At 59.9% G+C, this 529-nt stretch overlaps 1 protein-coding gene across 1 annotated transcript in view; it reads left to right on the forward strand.

Moving 5' to 3' along the window:
- LOC104074556 (calpain-1 catalytic subunit-like) overlaps positions 1 to 529 on the forward strand; it is a gene marked incomplete at its 3' end in the record, with an annotated part of 2,754 nt that overhangs the window by 227 nt on the left and 1,998 nt on the right. Inside the window, 2 exon segments of the mRNA XM_009574717.1 lie at positions 25 to 102; positions 309 to 378. Of these exon segments, the coding sequence (XP_009573012.1) occupies positions 25 to 102; positions 309 to 378 (148 nt within the window).

Raw genomic sequence — 529 nt, forward strand, 5'->3', positions numbered from 1 at the left:
CCCCGGCCCAAAACCTCCCCCCCGGCTCCCGCTTCCCTCGGCTTCCGCGAGCTCGGCCCCGGCACCGCCAAAACCCACGGCGTCCAATGGAAGAGGCCAACGGTGAGCCGGGGTGTTAACGACGGGGCGCTAATTAACCGCGTTTGGAGGAGAGCGGCCGGCTTGCCGGTTGGGTTTTAATTCCCTCGGTGTAATCAACGGTCGTTATCGCGGCAAACTCCTCCCAGCGTGGCGGCAAAAATGTAAATATCCGAATTTTGGCGATTTTGGTGAATTTTGGTGACTGAATTAGGGGCGTTTCCCCGCAGGAGCTGTGTCAGCGCCCGCAGTTCATCGTGGACGGGGCCACGCGCACCGACATCTGCCAGGGAGCGCTGGGTAGGGAGCGCCGACGCTTCGGTTTTCCTGATTTTCTTTTTCTTTTTGCTTCAAAACGGAGATTTTTGGGGACGGTTTCACCGAATTGAGGCTGGTTTGCGCACCGTAGCCGCTACCGCCCGGTCAAAACTTCCACCCGCCGGGTGGGGGG

Source organism: Fulmarus glacialis, unplaced genomic scaffold (assembly GCF_000690835.1).
Source record: "Fulmarus glacialis isolate BGI_N327 unplaced genomic scaffold, ASM69083v1 scaffold17950, whole genome shotgun sequence".
Taxonomy (NCBI): Eukaryota; Metazoa; Chordata; class Aves; order Procellariiformes; family Procellariidae; genus Fulmarus; species Fulmarus glacialis.